Raw genomic sequence first — 14,953 nt, 5'->3', positions numbered from 1 at the left:
TGTATGTGTGCCATTCAGAGGGTGAATGGGCAAGACACAATATTTAAGTGCCTTTGAATGGGGTATGGTAGTAGGTGTCAGGAGCACTGTTTTGTGTCAAGAACTGCAATGCTGCTGGGTTTTTCATGCTCAACAGTTTCCTGTGTGTATCAAGAATGGTCCACCACCAAAAGAACATCCAGCCAACTTGACAACTGTGGGAAGCATTGGAGTCAACATGGGCCAGCATCCCTGTGGAAAGCCTTCAACACCTTGTAGAGTCCATGCCCACACCATGCGGGGAGTTTTGTACACTCAATTTATACAGTAGAGAGAGTAAGAGAGGCAGCAGGGGGCGCAACAAGTTGTTTTCTTCTCTGTCGTTCCCATGACTTTCATTCTCTCTCTAAGTAGAATTGTGTTTCAGGACGCCAGGGATACAGAGAGCGTGCGTGAGAGAGAGAGAGAGAGAGAGAGAGAGAGAGAGAGAGAGAGAGAGAGAGAGAGAGAGAGAGAGAGAGAGAGAGAGAGAGAGAGAGAGAGAGAGAGTGAAAATGAACGGAATAATATCATGTTGACCAGTGACCAGCACGTTTACAGAACGTTTGGATATTTGGAGCGGTTTTAAAATGGATTAATTGATTCGGTTGTAGTAACTTTTTTACACCTGGATTGAACTCTGTCGATAGCTTGGATTATGAGGATAACTGGCGCCACAATTTACCATTGAGAAGCAGCAATACTGCACTGGAGAAAGCAACAAGGTAGCAAACACAAACACAGTCATCCAAGGTAGGAACAGACCATTTACGTTTTATGAAATTCTAATAATATAGGCCTAATAATAATCATAATAGCCTAATCGTAATCATATAATACACAAGGAAACATTATAATGCAATTGATTAAATTATTGACATGTTAGTAATTTATCCATAATTATCCTTATAGTGTTTTTGTTTTGTCGACTAATTTCTTTCAAAGAAAATTCAAATGGTAGCCTACATGCTATGTTTCTATTAAATCGCTAAGGATTTCATATTTTGAAAGTGTAATTTAATGGCTCGCTACTGCGCGCTCACACTTTAAATCAAAACCCCTCAGCCTGGACGAGAGCCTCCTGTCCGGTCCCTGTCGTGTTTGACAGAATGTCGATCTTTTTGCGCAGGGTGCAGCCAGCTTTCTATTTGTTGATAGCACAGATATATACATGCCTGCAATTGTGATGGTGTTTACCATAACTAAATCATATTTGTAATAGCCCAGCCTCATAATACGTTTTAAAGACGTTTGAAGTAATAGGCATAGCCTACATGTTTTTGGATAAATTAAATTCTAGGCTTTTGTGAAAATAAAGTAAATAGATATTGTGAATATTATTTATTTAATGACAATGGAACTTTCCAAACCTCACATGGAGTGGAATTGCACCAGTGTGAGACAAACAAAACAACAATCTTTAAGTTGGATCTTTAAACCCCCACATTCATCATACCAAGTGTGGTTTATTTTGAGGGATACATCACAGATGAGTTTTTACAACATGCACAGTGATAAAAGTGTCCCTGCAGTCCAGCCATCTGAAAATGGAGTCCTGTTTCAGTGGGAGGCCCATCATTAGGACCAGGGTAAGGGTCAAGGGTCAACACACATGGTCAAGTGGGCAGAAGCCATGTTCCCCTGAGTCTATGTGGTCTTGAGGAGAAAGTGTTGTATTAAATATGATATTACTGCTTTATTGCTGTGTTATTAATGTCATTATGTCTGCAAATACAACATATACTTTTTTTAGGTACTGTAGCCCCCAAAACTAGGAGATATGAGGGGACTTTGTATCTGGATTCTGAGGTGAGATATCACTTGGTGTACACTGAACAGACTCATCTTAAACATGTTGTATCACACTGCAGCTGCTGATCATGCACTATGCATGACTCAATTTAATCGTTTTGTTTTAATTGTCTCCATTTTAGATTATAATACGTTTTCTCTGTAAAAAAGCTGTTAAATGTATTATAGCTCAGTATGCTATCTGTCACACACAGAGTTTCCATGCTTCTGCTGCTGCTCAGGCCAAATCCCCTGGATTGCCAACTCACTATAGACCACAGGAAGGTCAGTAGAGTGGCTGGGGGTCAGCAGACGGGAGAAGGGGAGCAGGGAGGGGGTTGTGCTGGGTGGAGTTTTAACATGTGTGTGGTCTGTTTGACATCCCCAAGCACAGGACGATAGACCTCCCTCATGTGTTTGCAGCCTGAGAATCGATTTTTCACTCGCCTTTATCATCATCTCACGCCAGTTGGCACAGACTCACGGAATCTGAACTGCCAAAGAAGGCATGATCTTGTCTTCCGATCGTAACTGTAGCCAATTAACACCCTCCAGTTCACAGAGGATGCATATCCTTTCAACTGTACAGGGGAAGTTTATAGTGTCTGCTGCCGTGATGATATTGTTCAACCACAAAGCCATTAAATACAACACTAGTCTATCTCGGGCCATTTAAACATGCAATCAGTCATTGAGGAAGGATGCCCCCCCCAGGGGAATCCGATCCGGGTGTAAATCTGTTCACTCACAGGAGAGCAGTGGTGAAAATATGTAGAGGATCAAGCCAACAGTTAGCAATACATCCCCTTCAACCTCAGTGCTATGAGAAATTAAGAGTGGCTTGGGAGAGAGAGAGAGAGAGAGAGAGGAGAGAGAGAGAGAGAGAGAGAGAGAGAGAGAGAGAGAGAGAGAGAGAGAGAGAGAGAGAGAGAGAGAGAGAGAGAGAGAGAGAGAGAGAGAGAGAGAGAGAGAGAGAGAGAGAGAGAGAGAGAGAGAGAGAGAGAGAGAGAGAGAGAGAGAGAGAGAGAGAGAGAGAGAGAGAGAGAGAGAGAAAATGAATGATGGACCAATATTTATAACTGTACTTTGTGGAGAGTGTTGATGGACAGGCTAACTGTCGGATGGGGCATTCCTCTCTGGGAGAGAGTTTGTCTCTGTTGGCCCTTTGCGTTTCCAGGAGTCCAGCTGTTTGACCCATGGCTGACCCTGGAGATGACAGTGGAGTAGAGTTACAAAGGCTGCAGCGAGGAGGAAGCCATGGTCTGAGTGATCTCTGAATAGCCCCATGTCGGTGACTGACAGAAGGATAGCTATCTGCCAACTCTCCCTACTATCCCTACCGTTTGGGTATTCTCTTACAGTCTTCTCAACGCCAAAGGGAGGCTGAGCTTTTACCATGTGCATGTGTAAGCTCACAGAGGACAGGATGAATGTAGACAAAGTGGCTCTTAAAGAGCTGGATTTCCTTCTTTGCGGCTCCTCAGGCAAAGCTGGCTGGTGTAGGGCAGGGTTGGTTGGCGCAGGGTCCTGAGACAGAGAGTGCAGTGATAGCCACTAAGGCGCTAATACGTCTCTGGCAGCTTTACACAGAGGGCTAGAGTCAACAGAGGGATATGCAGGTAGTCAGTAGGGGATGGGAGAGTAACAGACAACCTCTAATCAGACAAATCTGGCTTTTATCCGACATGAACAGAAGCTAATCTCATACACAGCGAGGGAGAAAGAAAACCGTTGTTGATGACATGAGGTCATTATCTCATTGGCTTCAAGTCTTTCATGAATAATGATGTTATTCTTTTTTTAATTCTTTTTCTTCTCTACTCTGCTCTTAAGTGGTATCTGTTTCATGCTATCCATGCTGTGGGTGGTGTAGGGCTTTAACTCAGGATGTTCCTGCAGGTTCCTCAAAGGGCAGAGCAGCAGGAGGCTGGAGGAGTGCAGGGTGGGGCCCCAGGCTCCTGGGGCTCCTGGGGGCCTTGGTCCTCCTGCTCCCGCTCCTGTGGGGGAGGGGTTCAGGAACAGAACCGACCCTGCCTACCCTCCCACACCCCCTCCATGGGTGCTGTTGCCCACCCCTCCAGGCCGGATGGCCACCACCCCAACCAGAACCCAGGCCATGTAGTGTCTGCCCTAAGACCCACTGTCCCACTGCACCGCACCAACCCTGGGAGACCCCCACCGTCCAACAGCAACACCAGCTTGGCCAGCCAAGGAGAGCTGAGGGACCAGCAGAGAGACAGAGAGGCCAATGCTGGACGCAGGTACAGTATCTATCACACCATACAGACAGGGGCCTGTCTCTGTCTTTCAGTCTGACCTGTGTTTAAAGCCCTGCATGTTGAGCAGCCCAGTCTAAAAGTGTCCCTGTGGAGCTCCAGCTCACCCCATGGTCCATTGGACTCCCCTCCAGTGTAAAGCTATTCTTTTATGGATGGAGTCAATGGCTCGGCTTGTGCTTGGCGGGTTTCTGGCCTCCTTCCTGTGAGCTCGAGTTAAAAAGCTTTTAAATAAATAGAGCTGACAGTTGAGTAATGGGGGGTTGTTGACTTAGGAATCCAAGTCTCCAGACAAAGCGCACTCTGCTCGGCGCTTGTTTGCTGATAGTAATATCCATCTGCTTCCATCAGCTGTGTATCTTTGACATTTTGTTTGACAGTCTTTGATAGTCCAGTCAACACATTTTGAATGTAAACAAGTGCCGTAAGTGGAGGTTATTTAGCACAGACAATTTTCTTTACCCGTGTGTATGTGTGTGTGTGTGTGTGTGTGTGTGTGTGTGTGTGTTTTCAGGAGGGGCAGTGACAGTCCCATCATTCCAGGGAAGTATGGCTATGGGAGGATGCCTTACGTTGTGTCTCTCCAGACAGACACAGGCCAGAGGTCTGGGATAGAGACAGGGACTGGTCTCTCCCACAGACAGAGACGCTCCCCACTCTCTGACCCCAGCCCGTCAGCCACCAGGCACGGAGGCCACAGGCCTAACCCCTACCGGCCGCCCTACAACAACCCCCATCTCCACAGCTACAGCCCAGTCCATCACCAGCCCCCAGCCCCCCAACCCAGGTCTAACCCTAACCCAGCCTCCCTTCCCAGGTCTAACCCGAACCCAGCCACCCCTCCCAGGGCTGACCATAACTCTAACTCTAACCCTAACCCAGCCTCCCAGCCCAAGTCTAACCCTAACCCAGCCTCCCCTCCCAGGGCTAACCCTAATCCAGCCTCCCAGCCCAGGGCTAACCCTAACTCTAACCCCAAACCAGCCCCCCAGCCCAGGGCTAACCCTAATCCAGCCTTCCAGCCCAGGGCTAACCCTAACTCTAACCCTAACCCAGCCCCCCAGCATAGGTCTAACCCTAATCCAGCCTCCCAGCCCAGGGCTAACCCTAACTCTAACCCCAACCCAGCCTCCCAGCCCAGGTCTAACCCTGACTCTAACCCCAACCCAGCCCCCCAGCCCAATTCTAACCCACCCTGGTCCTCCTCACTCTACCAGCCCAGCCAGAGGCACCAACCTAGGCAGGAGCAGCAGCACTCATCCAGCCAGGCCTCAGCGGCTCAGCAACCCTTTGGACGGCCCTACAACCCACTGCCCACCTCCTCCTGTGTGGGAGAGCACAACCAGTACAAGATTTGCAACACCGATGTAAGAACGGTTCAGCCATTACTTATGATCATTTATGAATGAATCCCTCACTGTAACCCACAGCTAAACAGCTAAATCAATCATGAAGGGTAAAGCATGGAGGTTATTAAGGAAGATGAGGTCTGATAAGACAGATATAGTGGAGATGTTGCGATGGTTGACAATGCTGGGCTGCGATTGTAAAGACTGGAATTTACCTTGGGGGAGAATGTGGCCATTTCTGGACTTAGTAGGCCAGGGGACACATATTCACTCTCTATCTGTCTATATGTCTGTCCAGGCCTGTCCTCCAGCCAGCAGACACATCAGAGCGGTGCAGTGTTCTTCCTACAACAGCTATCCCTTCATGGGTCGACTGTACGAGTGGGAGCCTTTCAATGAAGGTATGGGAGGGTTTCGTCATGTTTTTCATATTGCCTTGGTGTTGGACAATATTATCCAAGGTGTGAGGTGATGTAAGCACCAAAGTATGTCACCTGTCTCTGCCATTTTGATGAATGTCCTGAGCTGCCAGATGTTGTTTAGCTGTTTAGAGATCTAGGTGTCTTAAGTATCCAAGCAACAGTCAAAACACCTCAAGGATAGACAATTACTTTTAGGATACTGATTAACATTTGATGTTTTTCTTCTCTCTGTTGGAGTGAATGGTATTTACTGCAGAAGTATGACTTGAATAAAGCTCAAACGACTTCACTTTAGTTGATGAGGACAGGTCAAGTTTGCTTGATACCTATCTGGCTCCAGGTCATCTACAAGTCCATGCTAGGTAAAGCTCCGCCTTATCTCAGTTCACTGGTCACGATGGCAACACCCATCCGTAGCACGCGCTCCTGCAGGTGTATCTCACTGATCATCCCTAAAGCCAACACCTCATTTGGCCGCCTTTCGTTCCAGTTCTCTGCTGCCTGTGACTGGAACGAATTGCAAAAATCGCTGAAGTTGGAGACTTTTATCTCCCTCACCAACTTCAAACATCAGCTATCTGAGCAGCTAACCGATCGCTGCAGCTGTACATAGTCTATCGGTAAACAGCCCACCCATTTTTACCTACCTCATCCCCATACTGTTTTTATTTATTTACTTTTCTGCTCTTTTGCACACCAATATCTCTACCTGTACATGACCATCTGATCATTTATCACTCCAGTGTTAATCTGCAAAATTGTCATTATTCGCCTACCTCCTCATGCCTTTTGCACACAATGTATATAGACTCCCCTTTTTCTTTCTACTATGTTATTGACTTGTTAATTGTTTACTCCATGTGTAACTCTGTGTTGTCTGTTCACACTGCTATGCTTTATCTTGGCCAGGTCGCAGTTGCAAATGAGAACTTGTTCTCAACTAGCCTACCTGGTTAAATAAAGGTGAAATAAAAAAATAAAATGTCAAACACATGAACATGCAATTACAACACTTTTAGCAATAGCTGTCTTTGTCACCTCATGAGCTAATGGACAAAACATCTGAGTGAAGTCCAAGTGCAGGTGGATTACAAACCTGACGTTACATTCACCCCACTGCCTGCCAACTCCCAGTGGTTTCCAGGCCTGGAGGGCATCTGCCTCCCTCCCACACAAGAGACACCACCCAGAGATCTGTGGTTCTAATGACCACTAATGGATCACCAGAGAGGAGCAAACAACCTGTTAACTTCCCTTGATCCCTTGGATTTATTCGGAATTTGGTTAGCTTTCCTTGAATCCCTCGTTGCTTGGCATTACCTTTCACAACACAGCATTACTGTAGAAGGCACACTGCAGACATTGATTTACTCATCACTTGTAATCACAGGATAATTGTGAGGACGTGCCAGTATTTAGTCCATCAGTTGCTAGATGGCAGCATGGCTCAATGGAAGAAAACAACAACTCTGCATCTCTTCACCAATTACTGCACTAGATCACAATTCTAATGCAGCAGTCTACCCAGCTTGTCCACCTACATTGAACAATGTACATTTACAGCCCTGCCAGGCACCCTACCAGAGAGAGATCATGTTTTGTACTCATAAATCATATCAAATCATTCATTTTTGTGTCTCCTCTGTCACAGTTTCAGGGGACCAGCGTTGTGAGCTCAACTGTCGTGCGATCGGTTTCCGCTTCTATGTGCGTCAATCGGATAGGGTCATCGATGGGACGCCGTGCGGCCAGAACGAGACTTCCATCTGTGTGGCAGGGAGGTGTCAGGTAGGACACTTAACTCATTTACCAGTGGCCTGGCCAGGCCTGTGTATTCCTGCCAAACCACTCGGAATAGAACAGAACAGTGACAGGATGGATGGAATCAGAGGAAAGAAAAGCTTAATTCATTGAGATGAAATGTTGACATCATTCCACACAAACCTTCATACACGAGAAAACACGGCCCCAAAAGAGTTCTCAAGATCAACTGCATCCAAATGCAAGATGACAGCACATTTTATTAAAGACATTTAATCTATTATATATAACCAGCAGAGGGCAGCAGAGTATAACACTGTTATCCGTCCATAAGGAGTGAAACAGAGGTCAGTTTGGGGTGATTGGGTTCTGAGTCCAGGATCTGGGATCTCAATGAAGGATCATGATGGACATATTTGTTCCTTTGACTTGATTTTTTATATACATCTCTAAAACACACCTGTGGCCAGAACTTGGAAAGACAACAGTCCCTGTGTAAACCTGTGCTATTGACTGGCTGTGTCCAGTGTGCAGCTGGATACGTTTTACTTCTTATTTCATCAGGATTGAACTCTTAGAGATGTTTTTCCAATATGATTTTAAGCCATAATTCTGAGTGAACCCTTTCCAAGTTGCGCTCTAGGAACTTGTGCTTGCCTCTGAGTCTCCCTTCAACCCAATTTGCTGCGCTCTCAACCACATTTTTTCCCCCATGGAGATCTTTACTATATTAAGATTTAATCAAGATAAAGAGTCCCTCTGATCTCATATTAGCTTTAAGTAATTTCCACTTTTAATACCAGTGAAATTGTGATTTATCACAGGGGCCAGTGTTCTCACCAGACCTCTAGCCCTCCAGCCGATAGATCTCTGGGCAGTGTGGTGACTAGCTGACCCCATGGAGGGAGTGGTCTGCTTTTATGTGGCCGGGGTGGGATCTCACTCAGTATTCATGCAGCTGGTCTGTGGGTGTGGTATGGACTGCAGTGTGCACTGTACTGTACTCTACTATACTGTACTGCACTGAACTGTACTGAAACTTACACTGTTGTGGTATGGACAGTAGTCTGGACTAGACTTTCTGGACTGGACTGCTCTACTGTACTCTAACTGTATTGGACTGTACTCTACTGTAGCTTATACTGCTGTGGTCTGTGGGTGTGGTATGAACTGCAGTGTGTACTGTACTCTACTGTATTGGACTGTACTCTAGCTTATACTGCTGTGGTCTGTGGGTGTGGTATGAACTGCAGTGTGTACTGTACTCTATGTGTCTGGGTCCTTTTTGGCTCTCTTTCTCTGATACCCTGCAGTGAGTTTCCCAGTAGGTTTACTTGTGTATAACACTGTCCATCTCTGTCCAAGGCGGACCCTGGATTTGAACCGACGCCAACGTCAACACCACTTACCCAGAAAGCCTAGGCATTTCCGACAGTGCTTTAGTATTTCCGACAGTAACTTCACCATCTGCTACACATTGTGAGCTAAACCAACCAGGGACCATTCTGTACTACTAGGGAACGTATTGAGGCCTGATTTCTGTGTATACTCACCTAGGGAATATATTCAACAGGTCAGAGCACATCCCATAGTAGCAGTGAGATGCTGTCATAAATTATATTGAGGAGACCAAAGTAGACTGATGACATAGACACTGAAACATCTGCTTTTCCTGCCTTGGCCCTTTTTGCTTGCGTACAATAAAATCACATCTCCTACTGTAGCTGTAACCAAAGGCTCTGTTTATTCTGCCCTCTGTGTGGAGCTGGAGTCAGTTTGCAGCAGGCATCTCTTTACTTTGTATGGTTAAACTTTGACTCTGTTATTTCACAATGTGTCTGCAGAGGCTTATGGCTGCATTCTCTTTGAGTTCAATCAGATTTATCCTATAGACATGTTGCATAGAGTAGAGCCCAGATCTGTTTCTGCCTTGTCTGAACTCTGTGTTGCTGTGTTTTATAAGCTCAGGGTGTGTGTGAGTGTGTATGTGTGTGTGTGCGGATGGGGGTGATTTTCAAATGTGATGAGAGGTTGTGCTGGAGCGAGTAATGCAGGAGTATGTGTGTTTATTTATGTGTACCACACACACAATAGATAAGTAGAGTTTCCCACTGCAGATCCTGGAGAGCTTGGCATCCTGCCCACTCATACCCCTATAGCTCTACAGTCCTAAATACACACTGCAGACACAGACAGGTTTGACCTAAATTAGGCTCAGTGACAATCCCTGTATTATTGCAGTAGATCATTTGTTCTCAATAATTTACCTGGCTAAATACAGGTTGAATAAATAAATATTGATCCTCTACTCTTTCTATTAGTCTGGCTAAACACATGCCTTTTGTGTGGTCCATCCCGGACCAATATGATAAACAACCTAGCTCTCAATCTGACCTCTGACCTAAGGTGTCCCTGCATGCCTCTTGCTCATGTTCCTGACCCACTTTGATGATATATCAGTCAGACTTTATAGCTCAGTAAACACGGTGACATTTCCTTTAGGTCCATGTCTCAGAGCTCATACTGTTAGTCAGGCAGTGAGTTGAGAATCAGACTATTAGAGAATGTCAGAAAAACGGAACATCTTCTTTCTTCAAAATGGCCCTAGATAGTATAAAAAGGATTTGGCAGATATCCAGTAGTCATCGGTTAAAAAATGCCAGTAAAGCCTGCTTGTATTGGTTCCTATTAAGTCCCTGTGCTTACTGTGAGACAGGCAGGCTGCATGCTGAATGTAAGAGAGCTTAGCTGGCTAAACACTTGGTCTGTTCTGTAGTCTCTTTGTGCTCAGAGTTGCTTTGTATTAAGATTGGTCTTCCTACAGCTGTGATGCCTTGGCTCCAATGAGCCGCCTCAGGGCTGTGGAACTGGGTTATATGCAATGCACTCTTAGTTGAAAAGCTCAACATAACTGTGGAATTGCACTACACACTTGATTAGATAGCTCAACATAAACGGTGAAATGAATGACATTGAATGACTCTTGGCGTGTGGCCCACTGTAATCTCCTAAGGCTCGTAAGAAATTTGACAGAATGGTGCCAGATTTCATAGCAGCACTAGAACCATCCGGCATGGAGGTATTCTCAGAGCTAGAGAGGTGTCTATCTCTGTCAGTGAGAGAGTAGTAAACCATATTCTACTACCACAGTCCTGTTACAGTCCTGTTAGCTCAGTTGGTAGAGCATGGCGCCAGGGTTTGATTCCCGGGGCCACCCATACATAACATTGTATGTCGCTTTGGATAAAAGGCTTTGCTAAATGCAATAGATGTATTACATACAGTGAGCTCCAAAATTACTGGCAACCCTGATTGGCAATGCACAAACAATACTTAAAAAATATATATAAACAATGTCATTATAGCGATAAACTTCAAATACAAATGAGATATACTGTACTTTATTAATGTTTCAATGGAACCCACCAAAATCATTTATTGATTTAATAAAAAATCTATGTCCTCCAAATCAAGGTTTCACAAAATAAATCACATCTACCAAAATTTAACCAGGAATTAAATTCCTCTTATTTAAGTCTTAAGGAACTATATTGAGCCATTACTTCACTTCCTGTTTCACTAGGGTAGATGAGTAGAGATGACTAATGTAGGGTATGTAAACATTATATTAAACAATGCTACTTAATATAATGCAATATCCTTTGTCATCCAACACCATGAAGGAAACAAAATAACTGGCAGTTCAAAAGAGACAGATGGTTGTTATCCCGAACGTCGTCAGGGAAATGACCGGACCAAGGTGCAGCATGGTGAGCGTACATTTCTTTTTAATGTTATAAATGTCACCAACAAAAACAAGTAATACCAAAACCGACACTTACTAGGGCAATACAGGCCACTAACAAAGTCAACTACCCACAACTAAGGTGGAAAAACAGGCTGCCTAAATATGATTCCCAATCAGAGACAACGATAGACAGCTGTCCCTGATTGAGAACCACACCCGGCCATAACAAAGAAACAGAAAACATAGAAATAAAGAAACTACAATGCCCACCCTAGTCACACCCTGGCCTAACCAAAATAGAGAATAAAAGCCACTCTATGGCCAGGGCGTGACAGTTGTAGACCTTCATAAATCTGGTAATGGCTACAAGAACATCCACAAACGATTGAATATACCACTGAGCACTGTCAGGGCAATTATTATAACATTCAAAAGATACGGAACAGTTGAAAACCTCACGGGTAGAGGACGCAAATGGATTTTGCCCCCCAGGATAGGGAGGAGGATGGTGAGAGAAGCAACAAAATCCCCAAGAATCACTGTGAAAGAATTGCAGGCCTTGGTGGCGTCTTGGGTCACCAGGTTTCAAAAAGCACCATCAGACTCCACCTCCACAACCACAGGCTCTTTGGAAGGGTTGCCAGAAGAAAGCCCTTTCTGACCCCAAGACACAGACGCAAGCGCTTGGAGTTTACCAAACATCATTTAAAATATGACTGGAAGAAGGTGCTCTGGTCAGATGAGACCAAAATGTAACATTTTGGTGAGATACAGCATCGGCATGTTTGGCGTCGAAACAGGGATGCATACAAGGAGAGGCACCTCATACCCACGGTGAAATATGGTGGTGGGTCAGTGATGTTTTGTGGCTGTTTTAATTACAGAGGTCCAGGAGCACTGGTTAAGACTGATGGCATAATGAATTCCACCAAGTATCAGGCAATTTTGGCTGACAATCTGGTTGCCTCTGCCAGAAGGCTGGGACTTGGCCGTAGGTGGACTTTCCAAAAACAACAAAATCAAGATCCACACAGAAATGGTTCTGTGACAACAACATCAATGTTCTGCCATGACCATCTCAGTCGCCGGACCTCAATCCAATGGAAAACCTGTGGGCTGAGTTGAAAAAAACAGTTGATAAGCGCAAAGCCGAGAATGTGAAGGATCTTGAAAGGATCTGCATAGAGGAATGGTCCAAAATCCCTCCAAATGTGTTCCTTAACCTTGTCAAACATTACAGGAAAAGACCAGGCTGTTATCCTTGCCAGAGTACTAAATGAGGAGTGCCAATAATTTTGAAAGTTTGATTTTGGTGAAATGTATTTTGTATTAAATAGTTGTATGATTATGTTTGGTTCCATTGAAACATTAATTAAGTACAGTATTTCTCACATATTTTGAGTTTATCTCTATAATTATAATGTTTATATTTTTGTAAGTATTGTTTGTGTATTGCCAGTCAGGGGTGCCAGTAATTTTGGAGCCCACAGTAAATTACTTTAGACTGAGAACACTGCTAAGTTCTTCTCTCTACACAGGTGCTTTAGTTGATGCTTTCCATGGGATGCCTTAAATTCCACAGGGCTCACACACATCTCACTCAGATCCATGGGACACCCTCAAATCCACCCTTCTTGTCTAATGGCTTTTTGCTACTGGACACGGTACCCATACGCTACTATCTACTCTGGTTGAGTTGATGTGATAAAAATCTTACATAGGGTGTAGGATATATCTATAGGTATTGTAAAGTGACAAATGTGTTATTTGAGGTCTTTGATATGAGGAAGCAAAGAGTAAGAAAAGAACAGAGAGAATGAGTTGGATCAGTCTTTTGATCAGCATTACTACTAAAGATGGCAGCTGGAAAACTGTGTGGCTTCTTCTATGGCTTCTTCTATGGCTTCTTCTAAGGCTTCTTCTACGGCTTCTTCTACGGCTTCTTCTACGGCTTCTTCTACGGCTTCTTCTACGGCTTCTTCTACGGCTTCTTCTACGGCTTCTTCTACGGCTTCTTCTACGGCTTCTTCTACGGCTTCTTCTATGGCTTCTTCTACGGCTTCTTCTACGGCTTCCTGTATTTTCCCTGAAACAGAACAATTTGGTGGGAACTGTTTGAACTTGTCCTGATCCTCAGTGCAATGTGCTACTGACTCTACCTACCAAGAAATGTGTTATTTCAGGTGCTGTTTCTCCCCTCTGTATAACACAAAGAGGAAAAGCCTGTCCTCTGTAGAGGACTGTTACATATTCTTACATATATTATAGTCAGGATATCTCTACTTGTTAACAGATGTTTGTCTTCATAAAGAGCCTTCATCATGAGAGTGAGTACAACCGTATTAATGTAGTGTGCACTGTAAACTGTGTTTGACCGATGTATAGAGGCTAAACAAGGTCTCTTTAGGATACCCCTTTGTCTCTTAACAGTGGAAAGACTGAGCCCTACCTATGAATCATGAGCTTAATGTGAATTCTTGGACCTTGTCACTGAATACGGTGCGCCTCATACACGATCCAGGTTTTACGCTGAAAGAAGGAAAACCCAGATTTGAGCCATAGAATGTGGTTACACATTTCAGATGGATGCTAAAATAAAGCTGCTTTTATGGCTGGAATTCCATTGACCTGCTCTTTCTCTTTTACATGACAAGGATAGGCACTTGAGAAGGGTGTGTGTATTTTTGAAGGGCAATCTCTGACCACACACTTTTCTGCTGGCGGGTGATGGTGGGGCTGAAGATCCACCTCAATAGCTGGAGGGTGTGTTCTGAGTGCTCTGTGGATAATTAGGAGATAAAGCTTTTACCACATATACTGTATTTTACCACATCTACCGTAACAGTAACTTAATGAACCCCCCCCCAAAAAAAATCTTCAACATCCACTGTTGGTCAAGCCTAGGCCCTATACCCTTTACATAACAGATGGCCATCCTGTTCCTTCCTTTAAACTTTCTTCACACCAGTTAAAGAAACATTTCCCTGTGAATGTATTCAATAGTACCATATGGTTTCATATGGCTTCAAACAACAAGAGTATAAGGGTAAAATGACCTCTTAAAGGCTGAAAATAGTGTGGTTTCAACATGTATGCTAACAAAGGTCCCAGTTCTGACAGGGTAAAACCATAGACTCCTACTACTGTAATTCAGCGGTCTCTTCCCCAGAGCCTTGTCTTGGCGGTCGAAGTCAGCTCCTCCACTGGTGTCTTTGCCAGTGCTCTGTCTCTGTTCCATATCTCACTTTCATTATGTGTTTGAGGTCAGATTGTGTGTCTGTGTGAGTCTATGGGTCCGCCCTGCCCTGGGTCCTGGGTCAGGAGCTTGACTGCCTGGCTGCCTGGACGTTGCAATGGCTCCCTCTCCTCTCCACCGGCCTGTGGCTGGCCTGCATCCCACTGCATCCCTCTCTGCCAGGCTCACCCTAACACAGCCAAGTCTCCCATCGCTCCCTGCAAAACCCCTCCACCGACCAAGAGACAGCTGCATCTGTTTTAGGCATTGCCCGCGCGGGGAGCGACTGACTTGTTAAAATGGGGATGAGAGGTTCTGAAATACGGCTGGCACAGACTGGTGAGGAGATCACA

General features: G+C 44.8%; 1 protein-coding gene across 1 annotated transcript in view; it reads left to right on the top strand.

The window, feature by feature from the left end:
- The first annotated feature begins 503 nt into the window (after window positions 1-503).
- Window positions 504-14,953, top strand: part of LOC124035017 (thrombospondin type-1 domain-containing protein 4-like) — a 52,994-nt gene continuing 38,544 nt past the window's right edge. The window contains exons 1-7 of the mRNA XM_046348413.1: window positions 504-771; window positions 1,772-1,827; window positions 2,025-2,094; window positions 3,709-4,070; window positions 4,600-5,452; window positions 5,733-5,835; window positions 7,508-7,644. Of these exons, the coding sequence (XP_046204369.1) occupies window positions 1,799-1,827; window positions 2,025-2,094; window positions 3,709-4,070; window positions 4,600-5,452; window positions 5,733-5,835; window positions 7,508-7,644 (1,554 nt within the window). The 5' untranslated portion in view covers window positions 504-771; window positions 1,772-1,798. The remainder of the gene's footprint in view (window positions 772-1,771; window positions 1,828-2,024; window positions 2,095-3,708; window positions 4,071-4,599; window positions 5,453-5,732; window positions 5,836-7,507; window positions 7,645-14,953) is intronic.

Source organism: Oncorhynchus gorbuscha, linkage group LG05 (assembly GCF_021184085.1).
Source record: "Oncorhynchus gorbuscha isolate QuinsamMale2020 ecotype Even-year linkage group LG05, OgorEven_v1.0, whole genome shotgun sequence".
Classification (NCBI taxonomy): domain Eukaryota; kingdom Metazoa; phylum Chordata; class Actinopteri; order Salmoniformes; family Salmonidae; genus Oncorhynchus; species Oncorhynchus gorbuscha.
The sequence above is the reverse complement of the archived record's forward strand: the minus strand, read 5'-3'. Positions and strand labels throughout refer to the sequence as shown.